Genomic DNA, 12697 nt, shown 5'->3' on the forward strand with positions numbered 1-12697 from the left:
GGGGCTGCTGCCTGCCCCCACCCCCAGCGCCACTGCCGCCATAGACGGGGAAAAGCCCTGTGCTGCTGCCAGATCCTGCCTGTAGGGTAGGATAGGCCGCTCTGTGCTCTGAGGCGCACATGCAGTCGCCACCAGCATGGAGCTGATGCTGGTGCTGCGGACCCGGGTGCAGCTGTTTGCAGCCTGCTTGCTGTAGCTGCCCCAGAGCCTAGGCTGGATACAAGCGGTGTCCGGTGCCGGTGCCGGTGGTGGCACAGGATTTTTCTGGGCTGCGCTGCCTCAGGGCCCCGCCCTGCATCATCTGCTCGGAGTCACAGCCTGCTGAAGCCTGGAGCAGCTCCTTTGCAGCCTCCTCGCTGCAGCCAATCCAGGCTCTGGCTAGCTGCTGCCAGCCACAGAGCCCGGGCTGCTTGCAGCAGGGCTTGCAGCCTCCCAGCCACCTGCTGGGAACAGCTCCGGGTCCATGGCTGGCAGCATCTGCCTAGAGTCTGGGCTGGTGGTGGCGTGCCAAGCAAAATGGCCTTGCGTGCCATGCTTGGCACACATGTTCCAGGGGTTGCCAACCCCTGCCCTACAGACTTATCTCACCACACCATGGGCCTCTGCTTCTCCCCATCACCCCAACCCCTGCTGCAGCAGCCCCAGAAGCAGCCAACACCACCTGCCTGCACTACAATTATGGTTGGTACCTATCCCTTCTCTCCCCCCACTTCCCTCTCTCGCTTCACCCTCCCCACTTCCCTGTCTCACTCTCTCTCTCACCCTATATCCTTGCCTGTCTCTCACTCTCTTGCCCTCTTTCCCTCTCTCTTCTCTCTCGCCCTCCTTCCCTCTCTCTCTCACCCCTTCTTCCTATCAAAACTATGGTGAAAAATTTGATGCACAGCACATTACATGGCACTTCAAATTCCCCAGCAATAATTTGGTGTGCCACATTTTCTGTGACATTGGGTTCAGTCCTCCTACCTTTGGCCAACATCACCTCAACCCAGGTACATTCTTCAGCACCCCTGGTGTAAAAGGTAGCAACCCTACCCACACCAGATCAGACGTCTGTCGTATCATGGCCGTGTCTAAGCAACCTTTCTTCCAACATATAGCACACATTAGTCTGTAAGTATAAAATCCCCTGGAAAATTGAGTGTTGGGGTACTTATTAAAATTTTCAGAAGTTAGGGGGTACTTGATACTTAAAAGGTTGAAAAACACTGCTTTAGAGGACTCTGCTTGAGCCATGAAAGGTTCACTGTGTTTTCAAATGAAAGAAAGTGGGATCCTGGTCAGGAGTGGAGCAGGCAATTGCTGGGTAGTGCCATGACCTGGCACGAAAGTAAAAAGAAAAATGGTTGGTTGTTCTTTTATCTTTAACCATGAACCTCTTCAGAATGAACACCACAGATACACAACTCCACAGGGCTCAAAACAGGATACAGTCCTCTGTCAGTCCTTTACTCTTTTCTCTCTGCCCTAACTACCCTCTATCCTGCTGTCCTCTCCCAATTCACTCATATTCACTAACTCCATGACACTTGCCCTATCCTCACAGGTTGCTCCTCTTCTTACTCTCAACCTCCCCAGCCGCTTATAAAATCCACCAGGCAGGCAGAGCACCCCTCCTGGTTCTACTGAGCTCTGCACCTCCTGAGACCCACCTGCTTCCCCTATCAGGTTCACCCCAAACTCAGAGCTCCCCTCCTGTTCTGGCTAAGGATGCCATCAACTTTTGCCATCCCCAAGCTCACAGGATGCCCTTCCTCCAGCTGATATTCATAAGGCCTGTATTACCAGCTGCATGCCTCTTCTCATTACAGTCCTTGTATTTCAGTAGAGAAGTCCCTAAAGGCCAGCAAGAGGCATAATGCACAGCAATGTATTTCAGACAAGGTTCTTTGCATAGATGTAATATCTTTTATTAGACCAATTAAATAGCTGGAAAAATTGTTCTTTGCAAGCTTTTGGGCACAAACACCTTTCTTCAGGCATAGAGAGAGCCTGTTGGTAAATTGTGTCCTCTCCTGGGTAGAATACAATATACAAAATGCGGGTCCATGAAAATGCTAATGCATGGCACACAATTCATTTACAGACTCTCTCCATGCCTGAAGAAAGGTGTTTGTGCCCAAAAGCTTGCAAAGAACATTTTTTTCCAACTATTTAATTGGTCAAATAAAATATATCACATCTAGCCAAAGAATCTTGCCTGCCTATTTCCTTAGACCAACATGACTACGATAGACAGCAATATATTGGCCATGCTACTTGCTTGTGACATCATCACTAATGGGCAGGAGCAGACCCAGAGGAGGTGCAGCAGCATGGTCACACCCTGCTTTAGCTGTGCACTGCATGAACAATGAGCTCTCACTGCTCACCAACATATCACCTGCTGCAGCCCCACATGTGCTGGGAGCTGTGGGAGCTCACCAGCTGGTGTGCTTGGAGTCCCTGCTTTCAAGCAGCTCCAGAGCCACAGCAACAATGCTCAGCCCCTGATTTCATGGAACACAGGGACTGCACACTACTGCAGCACCTCCCTTCCTTTCCCCTACTGATGAAACGGGAGAGGAAGCTGGGAGTAGGGAAAGAGAAGGAGGGGGAAGGGAAAGAACACATAACAGAGCTGAAAGCAGGGGCTTCAGCAGTGTAATGTAATCTTTGAAAGAGAGAAGACACCTCTTTAGAATGTGCGCCGAATTACTCACTTAACCCATAAGAAGGGAAGGGTCAAGCAGGGAAGCGGTAGAAGAACTAGAAGACAGGGAGGCCAAACCTCAAAAGACTGAGCCAGGAACACCTAGTCAAAATTCCTCAGGAGATCTTCTACAAGAAAGGGACCATGAAATAAGATTACCAGAAGAAGAGGAGGAAGATGAAGCAAAGGATGGAGGAGAAAAAAGGGCAGGGGAGGAAGAATCAAGGGAAAAAGAAGGGGAGACAGAATATGGCACTCCCACTCCCTCCAGGACTTCATACAGGGTACACAAAGGAAAGCAGAAGGAAGGAAAGAGAAACCAAAGTAAACAAAAAAGGTAAAAACTAAAAAGGTAAAAACCACATCTACATGGGATGCTATCCTCCACCCTAGACCAATTTACTGTACAGTAAGTATCCTGTCTACACATGCACATGCTTACTGCACAGCAAACTGGTCTGCTCTGCAGTTAATATTTTACCTGCAAATGCAAGTAGCAAATTAACTGCAGAGTAGTTAGTGCACAGTAACACACATGTAGATCCCAACCAGGAGCAAATCAGTCAGCCCCGAGACCAGGGGACCACTTAGGCTAGTCCCAGGGCCACAGGGCTTGGAGCTTCTCCTGCCCCAGGCCTTTAAAATGCAGCGGAGACTCCAGTGGCCCCTGGCCAGCCACAGCATGCCTGCCTGTCCCATGCTGTGCTGTTGCACTGAGCACTGCAGGCACCTGCCCAGGCCTGGCAATACCCTGTGGGCTATTGAGGGAGCCATGCTGGAATCATCCCCCAACACTACACACTGCCTCCTGGAGCTGGAACTGGTCCCAGGAGGATACTCACTGTGGGGCGAGGCAAAGGACCCCAGTTAGTTTGCCCACAGCAGGCACACCAATGCGCACATGTATGAGGCCGCATGCAGGAGTGCAGGCACAACTAGTTGGAGCACCAGTGCTGCAAAAAGATCAAGACCTTGCAGGCACAGTGGATCACTGTCACCAACCACAACTGACATTTGGGGCTGCTCACAAGTCCATGCCATTTATGCGGCAGCTCGATCACATCCTTATGCCCCAGAACCCTGGCTGAAGCTGTGCCATGTACTCCAGCAAGGGCAGCCTGTCTAAGCCTCCACTGTGGCCTGGCAGCGGTGACAAGGTGTTAGTGGGGGAGGGCTCCTTGGGGTACCAGGCGCTCATCCTGCCATGGTCTCTGCCCCAGCATCATCCAGCAGCTCTGGCAGCCCAGGCCAGCACTTACCCTGCCAGCTCTGGGTGCGCAGGCCTGCCCAAGAGGCCAAGCCAGCCATAGCTCCACTGATCCTCAGCAGCTCAAGCTCCTCCCTGGAGGGGGCCTCTGCCTAGGCAGCCAGGTGCCTCACCCATGCACCCCAGGATACCACCAGGAGCCACACATCATTGCCACCAGCAAGGACACTCGGGCCACTGTCCATGCCTGCCACACCCACCTAGTAAGCCCTGCACTGTGGGGGAGGGCTCTCCTGGCCCCTGCCCCCGGCCCCCAACCAGCACGACTTGGCCGCACTCCCCCAAGCCCCATTCCCCTACAGCATGCAGGTAGGTGGGAGACAGTGTAAAACTTTATTGAGCAGCCGGTACCTACTCAGCTAGGCAGGCATGGGAATCTCATACAGGGAGGAACACATTGATGTCTGCGGTGATCCTAAGCTGCAGAGGGCAGGGATGTGTAGCTCAGGCACAGGTACCCCTCCAGGTGGCAGTGGATGTTGTGGGACAGCACAGGCTTGCCAGGCACACTGTCAAAGCTCAGGGTCCTATGCCAGGTTCGCAGGTGCACCTGGGGCACCATGGCAAGCAGCACCAGGGCACAGCATGTCAGGCACCCCTCAGTCCATGCCATCAGCTCCTCAGCACTCCTGGAACACTCTCAGCAGGGGTACACTCGGGGGGGGCTGGCCCTGGGGCACCTCTCTGGAGAGGCCCCCTGGGTGGATGGCAGGGGTATCACCAGCTCCATGTGCCAGTCAGCCAAAAGTCCCTTGCCCCCCGAGTCTGGGCGCCATGGCCTTGGGTAGAGGACAAGAAATAGGCTGGCCTGCAGGAGGTCAAATGGGGGGCTGTGTGGGCAGCAAGTGCTGCCCAGAGTCAGGCCTTTTCTGGCCTGGGAAGGGAGTGGGGAAGGCAGGCTGACTTCCCAGCAACCCACCTGTCCCAGATAGCCATAACTGTCTGCTTTGGACCCTTGTTAGTGATTCTGGTTTGGAGACCTGCCTGTTGTGTAAGCCATGCCCTCTGTACCTAAACTTAACCTGTGTAGCAGTGACAAGCTGCAAAGTGTAGCTAAACAGCAGAAGGCCTCAAAGCCTGTGCCTGAGTGACTTGGAGTGTGCATTTTTGTGGATGTAACAACTAGCTTGGCCAGCAAACACCTAACACAACACCTAACATCAATACATCTAACAACTAACTTGGCCAGCAAACACCTAACAGTAACACATCTAACAAAGCATAATTAAACAACACATTACATTATGATTGTATCTTAAAATATCAGAAGTAGTGCATGACCAAAAGTATTAAATGTTATTTTGCTATAATAGATGTATTTCTGCCTAGCTGATTTGTAAAAACAAAGCAGCCTTGTCAGAAAAACCCATAAACCAGAGCAGAAAAAGTAACAGGTCAGAGGGAGTAAAAGGAGATAACAAATCCTCCCTCTTGCTTTCCCAAGCCTTCCAAGCCCTCAAGATATCTGGTTCAGAGAAACAAAGAAATGTAAATACAGCTAGAGGTGCACTGATACATTGGTCCATATCATATCAGCACTGATTAAAAGAAAATTGGCATTATCAGCAATTGGCTTTTTTGGGCTGATGTGACCAATAATGTCGCCAATACATGCTACATGCATGTGTGCAGATGCAACACAAACATGACCAGGAGTGAAGCACAGCAGCTTGGAGAGCAGCATCTGTCTGGTAAGTCTGTTGGGGTTATGCGGGGGGGAGGAGGAGAGGCATGTGGGGGACACAGATTGAGGCCCCCACTATGAGGGAGGGAGTAGGGCTGGGACAGGGGCAGGTGCTGCCCAGCCAGGGCAGGGCATAGGAGATGGAGCTGTGGTTTTTCTACGGGGAGGGGAGAAGGGGTGGCTCCCAATACTGCATGCCCCCCCCAAGGGAGGACTGAGGGGCATGTGACTCCTCTGATCTGTGTGCGGAGCAAGGGTGGGCTGCCCCTGTGGTCTGGAACCAGAGGCTGCACTGGGTGCTTCCTGGTGGGGGCTGGATCAGGGCTGTGTTCAGAGCAAGGCAGGGCGGGCAACGGTGGCACTGGGAAGGACAGGTACAGGGGGGCTACAGTGAATTTTGGGGTGGCTGTAGCCCATCCCATAGCCCCCCTCCGCCTTCTAGCACTGTATTTTATTATCTTGCAGTCCCAAATTGCTCATGCCATAGGGACATTTCCTAGCTTCAAAGGAAGAGCAACCATGCTAACTGTGCATACCTTCTTCAGTCAATCATACCCGTATAGATACTCCAAACTGAGTACAAGCTAGAGCTATCTACAGGTCTCTGAATCAAAGCAAATATTAAAAAAAATAGCACATGATGGTGGAGTAGTAAGCTGCTTTGATAACATATTCCATTCTCATGTTTTAAGATTTAGAAGTGCTCACTTACTTGACTGTAATTAGTTCCAGTAGCCAGTGAATTCGAACTTGTTCAATGCCACCATGTGGTACTGAAGAAATGTATGCAAGGTTAATGATTTGGTCCTTACTGAGGTTAAAAATATCAGCTCTGCTGTGCGGTAGAGGAGGACTATGGAGAGAAAAAAATGAAATTTATTACACTGCATCACATTAACACTTAGATGCCCCAACCAATCTTGGGGCCTCATTGTACTAAGCCCATATATATACCCAGTAAGAATATTAAACTCTTTACAGTAGTAATCACACTCAAGACCAAGGCGAAACTGATACATAATGATTTGTCTAAGGTCACATACGGTGTTGGTGCTAAACCCAAAACTAAACCCTGGGATGGGGCTACAGGAGGGGATGCAGCCACTCCAGAATTTGCCATGGCTCTCTGACCCCATTCCCAGCGCCACCACTGCCTGCCCTGAGCGCAGCATGACCCAGCCCCACCACCAGGAACAGCCTAGCACAACCCCAGCCCACGCCATGCCGCCCTGCCTCACATGCAGATCTGGCGATCCGCACCCCCATGCCCCCCCAGGGTTGCGCATAGTGGTGGTACTGGGATTTTCATAGATTTCATAGACATTAGGGCTGGAAGGGACCTCGGGAGATCATCGAGTCCAGCCCCCTGCCCAAAGGGCAGGAAGTCAGCTGGGGTCATAGGATCCCAGCAAGATAAGCATCCAATTTACTCTTGAAGGTGTTCAATGTAGGTGCTTGAACCACCTCCGCTGGCAGACTGTTCCAGACCTTGGGGGCTCGGACAGTAAAGAAATTCTTCCTTATGTCCAGCCTGAAACGGTCTTGCAGGAGTTTGTGACCGTTCGACCTCGTCATCCCTTGGGGCGCTCTGGTGAACAAAAGTTCCCCCAGATCCTGGTGGTCACCCTTGATAAACTTACAGGTCGCCATCAGATCACCCCTGAGCCTACGCTTTTCCAGGCTAAAGAGTCCCATGGCTTTCAGCCTGTCATCGTAAGATCTGTTTTCCTGACCTCTGATCATGCGCGTGGCTCTCCTCTGGACTCTCTCAAGCTTCTCCACATCCTTTTTGAATTGTGGAGCCCAAAACTGGACGCAGTACTCCAGCTGCAGCCTCACCAAGGCCGAGTACAAGGGGAGAATGACGTCCCGGGATTTGCTCGAGAAGCATCTATGGATGCAAGCCAGCGTTTTGGTCGCTTTACTAGCCGGAGCATCGCATTGCAGGCTCATGTTCATCTTGTGGTCAATGATGACCCCCAAGTCTCTTTCTTCTGTAGTGCTATCCAACATAGCACTGCCGAGCCTATAAGGATGCTGCAGGTTTTTCCTCCCAAGGTGGAGAACCTTGCATTTTTCGGTGTTAAACACCATCAGGTTCTCATCCGCCCACTTGCTGAGCTTGTCCAGGTCAGCCTGGATCACCCCCCTATCTTCTGGCGTGGATGCTTTGCCCCAAAGTTTGGTGTCATCGGCGAACTTGGCCAGTCCACTCCTGACTCCAATGTCCACATCGTTAATGAAGGTGTTGAACAGTATGGGTCCCAGGACAGAGCCTTGAGGGACCCCACTGGTCACAGGGCACCACGATGAGTGACTGCCATTGATTACAACCCTCTGGGTCCGACCACGGAGCCAATTTCCCAGCCAGCGGATCGTGGTGGAGCCAAGGCCACAACTGGCCAGTTTGGCCAAGAGGTGATCATGGGATACCAGATCAGAAGCTTTTCTGAAGTCAAGATATATGACATCAATCTCTTCTCCCTTGTCCAGGTGATAGGTCACCTGGTCATAGAAGGAAATGAGATTGGTCAAGCAAGACCTTCCCGCAACAAACCCATGCTGGCTATCCCTTAGGATGTTAGCCTGGGCCAGTCCATCAAGGATGGCCTCCTTAATAAACTTTTCTAAGATCTTCCCCAGGATAGAAGTCAGGCTAATGGGCCTGTAGTTAGCCGGATCCACTCTCCTCCCTGTCTTGAAGATCGTCACCACATTGGCCGATGGGATAGGCAAACTGTAGGAGAGGTCACACATGGCAACCGGCACCCACCACTGGCTATTAGCTGAGGGCAGCAGCCCAGCAGCCAATCAGGAAAGCAAGCTGGGGTGGGGGCAAGGAGGTATTGTGATGTGTTGTATGGGGCTGGCAGTGCCTGGTGCACCCTTCCCACTCCCCCGGGTAAGAGACAAATGTGCCAGGGGAGATACCGCCACCATGGCCCGGGGCTCTCCATCCTCATCCACCCGCACATATCCCAAAGACCCTTCTAAGTACCCCTGGGGTTATGTGTACTTTTGGTTGACAAACCCTGATATAGGCATTTAGAGCCTGAGGGCATAAGAGCATGGATAGACATACAACTACACTGTTTTAAAATAATATATGTGGGTTAGGAGCAGGAAGATGAAAGTTAAACTGGATTCAGATGCACCATATTATGTCCTGCCCTTCCCACCCTACCCCACTTCCCTTTACAGTGCAACTATGTTGTCTGTCTACACCCTGGCTCTCACTGCAGTAAATATCTTTAGATCCCTAAATACCTCTGTGGGCTGAGGCCAATGCGGTTTTGCGGCAAGATAAATTAGACTGAGCTGAGCTATGTGGTGCTGCTCAACTGCCATATGTCCCCAAACTAACTTTCAAGTATCTACATTACGAAGCAATTACAGAAGAAACTAGTGTAGACAGGACTCAAGGCTTGCACTTAGCACAGATTACACTGCCAGTAAAGAGCTAATGTTTGCACAACTGAATTTTTGTCCGTTGGTAGAAATGCACTACAATAAGGTCTTCTATTACATTAGCATATGGTATCCATGAAGCTATGTGAAAATGAGCATTCATTCTCAGGATGAAGGTATTTAAACAAATCACATGTTAACAGTGGAGGGTGTTACACTCTTCTGAGTAGATGATTGTAACATATGGAGCTGTTCAGTAAGTGAAAGTATTTATGTGTACCTTAAACATCTAAAATTCCAGGCAAAGTTTCTGCCTCAGGATACAACATAAAACATGGAGCTTCAATGCATGATGGTCTGTTCAAAGCTCTTGCTGTTGCTGTTAATGATGATTTGGATTTTTTTATCCACAAAGCAGTGTGAATGAGACTCCTCTGGTCTGGCATGAGGCTCTCAAAGGCCTCTGCAACCTACAGGTACTGCCTAAAAACATCCTCATTCTTGCTGCAAGCTGCCTTAGTGTCCTTCCTAGGGTGGCTTGCCGGCAAAGCACTGGCACTATTGTAAGCAGCAACCCATCAAAATGTGCCTGGTGTCCTTAAACCACTTCAGTCAGCATGACCTAGTGATTTATTGGAGGGGATGAATAATAACAACTAGGGGTCAAAGTTCAGCCAATGCAGAGTGGAGTTTTCTGACCCACGTACACATCATCCCTAGGAGCAGCTCACAGGGGACCTTTTCTTTCAGCTGAAAGCTGTTGCAGAAGCCACGGTGCTGCTTGAAAGCGTTTAACATGGAGAGGAGCTGGGCCACGCACCGCTCTCTGCCTCACCCACACAGCCTCACTAAGAGGGCTCCACAACGGCAGGCAACAGCCACGTGCAGATGAGGCTGGCTGCATATTCCCAGTTCCTTATTCCTGGTTCTTTATTCCTTATTCCTAGTTCCCAGTTCCTTTTTCAAAGCTAATCTAGACCCAATCAAAGCTTGTTACTGATGAATTGCACATCCTAAAGAGAGAGAATTTCATTACCAATGCACATGTACTAATTAATATGTAAAATAATATCCTGCATCAGGTACACACCCCTGAATGAAGGTCAGATTCGGATGGGATTATGAGCCAAAATATTCCTCAGGCTGCTGCAAACTACCTGTCTATGCCACTGGGGGACTGCCCCAAAGAACCCTGACCACAGTCTTGCCCAGCCCAAAGCACGATTTGGCCCTGCCAGGCTGCCAACTGACAGCCCCCATGCCCACTTTACTTTAGGGATAGCGGGATGAGTCCATCAGTGCCACAAGAGTCATAGTGTGGGGTGGCCCAGAAGCGTTTCTATCTCTAATCTTAGCCCAAAAAGAGCTCCTTATTCAAACCATTATACTTAGTACAGGGGCTGGGGGACCAGGGGCTCTCAGCTGACAGCATGACAGAGCCAAACTGCACTTTGGGCTGGACAACGCTCTCCAGGCTGCCCTGTAGAATTTCCCAGTGCCACAAAGTCATAGTGTGGGATGGCCCAAAAACAAATTCCAAGCATAAACCCGGCCAAAAACAGTTCCTTATTTGAGCCTATATATTTAGTACAGTTGGCATGGGGGCACTGTCAGCTGGCAGCCTGACATTCACAAACTGCACTTCGGGCTGAGCAAGACCCTGGCCAGAGATGTCCAGGTGAGTCCCCCAGTGCCATAGACTCATGGTGTGGGGTGGCCCAGGAAGCATTTCCATCTCTAATCCCAGCCCAGAAACCAGTTCCTAATTAAAGCCCATATACTTAGGACAGTGGCGGGTGGGGGGAGGTAGGGGAGGAGGCTGTCAGTTGGCAGCCTGGCACAGCCAAACTGTGCCTTGGGCTGGGCAAGATCTGGTCAGGGATGTCCAGGAAGGTCCCCTGGTGCCACAGAGTCATGGCGTGGGGTGGCCCAAATGGATTTCCAGCCATAATCCAAACCCAAAAGCCAATTCCTTATTCGAGCCCATATACTTAGTACAGTGTCTGGGGGGGCTGTCATGTGGACACCTGGCATGAACTGCACTTTGGACCAGGCAAGACCATGATCAGAGATGTCCAGGACTGCCCTGGTGCCACAAAGACATGGTCTGGAGTGTCTTAAAAGGGATTTCCAAACGCAATCCAAACCCAGTTCCTTTTTCGAGCTCATGTATTTAGTTCAGCAGCCATGGGAAGCTGTCAGCTGGCAGGCTAGCACGGCCAAGCCATACTTTGGGCTGGGCAAGTCTCTGGTTAGAGACGTCCAAGAGAGTCCCCTGCTGGCATAAAGGCATGATGTGGGGTGTCCCCAGGAAGGATTTCCAATCATCTTCAGGCTGGACATAAGGAAAAACTTCTTTACTGTCCCAGTCCCCAAGGCCTGGAATAGACTCCCTCCAGAGGTGGTGCAAGCACCTCCTCTGGACTCTTTTAAGAAACATTTGGACATCTATCTTGCTGGGATCCTTTGACCCTTGCTTACTTCCTACCCCTGGGGCAGGAGGCTGGACTCGATGATCTTCCAAGGTCCCTTCCAGCCCTAATGTCTATGAAGTCTATAATCTCATTCCAAAAACCAGTTCCTAATTCAAACCCATATACTTAGTAGAGTGGTTGGGGTGGGGTGTCAGTTGGCAGCCAGGCATGGCCAAGTCATGGTTTGGGCCAGGCAAGTCTCTGGTCAGAGATGTCCAGGAGGCACAGAGGCATGGTGTCGGGTGGCCCAAGAAGGATTTCTAGCTATAATCCCAGCCAAAATCCAGTTCCTTATTCGGGTCCATATACTTAGCACAGTGGCTGGAGTGCTGTCAGTGGGCACCCTGACATGACCAAACCGCACTTTGGGTGGGGCAAGTCTCTAGCCAGAGATGTCCGGGACAGTCCCCTGGTGGTACAGAGCTGTAGTATGGGGTGGCCCAAAAAAGAATTCCAAGCATAAACCCAGCCAGAAATGCTTCCTTATTTGAGCCCATATACTTAGTACAGTGGGCAAGGGAGGACTGCCAGTTGACAGCCTGGTGCGCACAAACTGCACTTTTGGCCAGGCAAGACCCTGGCCAGAATGTCCAGGAGAGTCTCCCAGTGCCACAAGTACACAGTGAGGGGTGGCCCAAAAGGAATTTCCAATCATAATCTCAGCCCAAAAGCCAGTTTCTTTTTCAAGCCATTATACTTAGTAGAGCGGGCATGGGAGGCTGCCAGTTAGCAGTCTGGCACGAACAGCGCTCTGGACAGGGCAAGACTTGTCAGACGTGTCTGGGAGAGTCCCTCAGTACCACAGAGGTATGTTGTGGGGCGGCCCAAACAGGATTTCCAGTCATAATCTCAGCCCAAAAGCCAATTCCTTATTCCATCCATTATACTCGGTGCAGTGGGCGTGGTGGGGGATGTGAGTTTGCAGCCTGGCAGGACCAAACCATGCTTTGGGCCAGGCAGGACTATGGTCAGGGTCTTTGGGGCAGTCCCCGGTGGCATCGACAGGAAGACTTCGGTGGCCCAAGTATTTTGCCCTATAATCCCATCCTAACCTGACCTTCATTTACAGCTCTGCACTTGATGCGGGATATTATTGTACACACTTATCAGCAAATGTGCACAGCGAATTAAATCCTCTCTCTTGCGGATGTGTCATGCATTAATAACGAACT

The 12697-nt window shown here is 50.9% G+C and overlaps 1 protein-coding gene across 4 annotated transcripts in view; it reads right to left on the reverse strand.

Annotated features, from left to right (window-relative positions):
- The window catches only part of IDUA (alpha-L-iduronidase), an 88458-nt gene that overhangs the window by 73599 nt on the left and 2162 nt on the right, over positions 1-12697 (reverse strand). For all 4 annotated transcript variants that reach the window (XM_090038974.1, XM_090038973.1, XM_090038975.1 and 1 more), the window contains exon 2: positions 6356-6496. In XM_090038974.1, coding sequence (XP_089895100.1) covers positions 6356-6496 — 141 coding nt within the window. The remainder of the gene's footprint in view (positions 1-6355; positions 6497-12697) is intronic.

Source organism: Crocodylus siamensis, chromosome 3 (genome assembly GCF_052110815.1).
Source record: "Crocodylus siamensis isolate JL-2025a chromosome 3, ASM5211081v1, whole genome shotgun sequence".
Taxonomy (NCBI): domain Eukaryota; kingdom Metazoa; phylum Chordata; order Crocodylia; family Crocodylidae; genus Crocodylus; species Crocodylus siamensis.